The sequence below is a fragment of the Penaeus vannamei genome, unplaced genomic scaffold (assembly GCF_042767895.1).
Source record: "Penaeus vannamei isolate JL-2024 unplaced genomic scaffold, ASM4276789v1 unanchor283, whole genome shotgun sequence".
NCBI classification, from domain to species: Eukaryota; Metazoa; Arthropoda; class Malacostraca; order Decapoda; family Penaeidae; genus Penaeus; species Penaeus vannamei.
The window spans coordinates 80,001-82,500 of record NW_027213287.1 but is presented as its reverse complement, the minus strand read 5'-3'; the positions used below and the strand labels follow the sequence as shown (position 1 = coordinate 82,500).

General features: G+C 43.0%; 1 protein-coding gene across 4 annotated transcripts in view; it reads left to right on the top strand.

Annotated features, from left to right (window-relative positions):
* Window positions 1-2,500, top strand: part of LOC113819380 (uncharacterized) — a 10,115-nt gene that overhangs the window by 1,622 nt on the left and 5,993 nt on the right. For all 4 annotated transcript variants that reach the window (XM_027371621.2, XM_027371628.2, XM_070119500.1 and 1 more), the window contains exons 3-6: window positions 595-866; window positions 1,126-1,250; window positions 1,612-1,747; window positions 1,929-2,095. In XM_027371621.2, the coding sequence (XP_027227422.2) occupies window positions 595-866; window positions 1,126-1,250; window positions 1,612-1,747; window positions 1,929-2,095 (700 nt within the window). The remainder of the gene's footprint in view (window positions 1-594; window positions 867-1,125; window positions 1,251-1,611; window positions 1,748-1,928; window positions 2,096-2,500) is intronic.

Sequence of the window (2,500 nt, the reverse complement as noted above, 5' to 3'; positions counted from 1 at the left end):
CATACACACACACATACACACACACATACACACACATACACACACACATACACACACTCACACACTCACACACTCACACACTCACACACTCACATACTCACACACTCACCCACACGCTCACCCACACACTCACCCACACACTCACACACACACTCACACACACACTCACACACCCACTCACACACACACTGACACACACACTCACACACTCACACACTCACACACACACACTCACACACTCACACACTCACACACACACACTCACACACTCACACACTCACACACTCACACACTCACACACTCACACACTCACACACTCACACACTCACACACTCACACACACACACACACACACACACACACACACACACACACACACACACACACACACACACACACACACACACACACACACACACACACACACACACACACACGCACACATATATGCATTTCTATATACATGCATATATGCATTTCTATATACATGCATATATATACACATGTTTGTCTTTTTGTCTGTCAGCATTTGTATATGTGCATGCATATGTAGACATATATGTGTTTGTGTAATTCATAATTAACATCCTCCAGAGTCTGGACAACCTAGATGACCTGATCAGCTGCATGGGAAGCCTAGAGAGGGAAGACATCATTTACCTGGATGAGTACCTGGTGGGAGAGACGAGTCCCCACTCGCACTCACCCAGTCGCTGGCTGGCCCTCATGAAAGGGGAGTCAGAGGAGGACCAGTGTGAAGAAGTGTATTGCGGAGAGAGATATGATGTGGAGAGTGGGACAAAAGGACATGAGTATAGTGTTTTTGAAGAAGAGGACAATGCAGATCTCATTATTAATTTGCCACAGTAAGTTGAGAGAGAGAGAGAGAGAGAGAGAGAGAGAGAGAGAGAGAGAGAGAGAGAGAGAGAGAGAGAGAGAGAGAGAGAGAGAGAGAGAGAGAGAGAGAGAGAGAGAGAGAAAATTTATGTTATCAGTGATTCCAATTTGCCAAGGAGAAATCAATAACAAAAAGCTTAACATTTTGATTTCTTTTGTTTACAATGAAGAGATGACTCATCTCATAAGAATCAAAAATCATATCTAGACTGTTACAATGTCTTTCAGGGAGCAGTCAGCAGCTCAGACCAAGCCCTCTGATCTTGGTAAAAGGTCAGGAACACCATCAAGGTCCACAAAAGGAGTCCCAAAGGTTAAATTTGTCTCTTATGAGTCTCTGCCTGCCAGTAAAGGTTAGTTTATATTTTTTAGTATTATCTGGTAGAAAAAAGTGAACAAGCAAGATTTATTGAAAATGAGGCAAGAGTTTTGAAAAAAAATTGTTTATGAGTTGTGGGTTTTTATACCATAGTATTAACCCAATAGAGTGTTTTACCATTCATTATTATCACTTTTTTCACTAAATGAAGAAAGATTTGTTCTTTTTTCTTTGCATACATGTTGAATGTGTTTTGCCTCTACAGTTTATCTCCTTCCCTTTTTATCTTTCTGTTTCTCTTCCTCTCCTCCCCAGTATTTTCCCTCTTGTATGTATTCTCAGTAGTGCACTAGTAAAAAAAAAACTTGCCATATCTGGTAACGTCTGAATTCCAGCCAAGCTTTTCTTGTGTGAGCTGTGTGGGATGAAGCTCTCCACAAGGGAAGCAAGGAGGAGGCACATCCTAGCCAAGCACATCAAGGAACGGAAGAATTTCTGCAAAATCTGCGGGAAGGCCTTCATATTCAAATTGTGAGTTTCAGTCTTATGTTCTCGTGTTTTACCTTTGATATGGTTTTCTTTCTTCCCTTATTTAAAGGAATCAGAAAGATGTAATGTCAAAATTCAAGCATAAAATTGAATGGTTTATTTTCTTTCTGTGTGATACATTGTATTATTTCATACTCTGACTCAAAAAATGTAATATTTCCAGTGCCCTAAAAGCCCACAAGGCAGTACACTCAGATAATCCACGCTTCAACTGTGTGTGCGGTATTTCATTCTCTGTGCGTGCATCGTACATGGACCACATCAAGAGAATCCACAGAGCTGCTTCTGAGATGAAATATCCATGTGAACTTTGCTTCAAATCCTTTGGTGGTATGAAATCACTTTTTTTCCCTTCTTCTCTCTCTCCTCCTCCTCCTCCTTCTCCTCCTCCTCCTCCTCCTCCTCCTCCTCCTCCTCCTCCTCCTCCTCCTCCTCCTCCTCCTCCTCCTCCTCCTCCTCCTCCTATATCCTCCTCCTCCTCCTCCTATTTCCTCCTCCTCCTATTTCCTCCTCCTCCTATTTCCTCCTCCTATTTCTTCCTCCTCCTCCTATTTCCTCCTCCTCCTATTTCCTCTTCCTCCTCCTCCTCCTCCTCCTCCTATTTCCTCCTCCTATTTTCTCCTCCTCCTCCTCCTATTTCCTCCTCCTCCTATTTCCTCTTCCTCCTCCTCCTCCTCCTCCTCCTATTTCCTCCTCCTATTTTCTCCTCCTCCTCCTCCTATTTCCTCCTCTTCC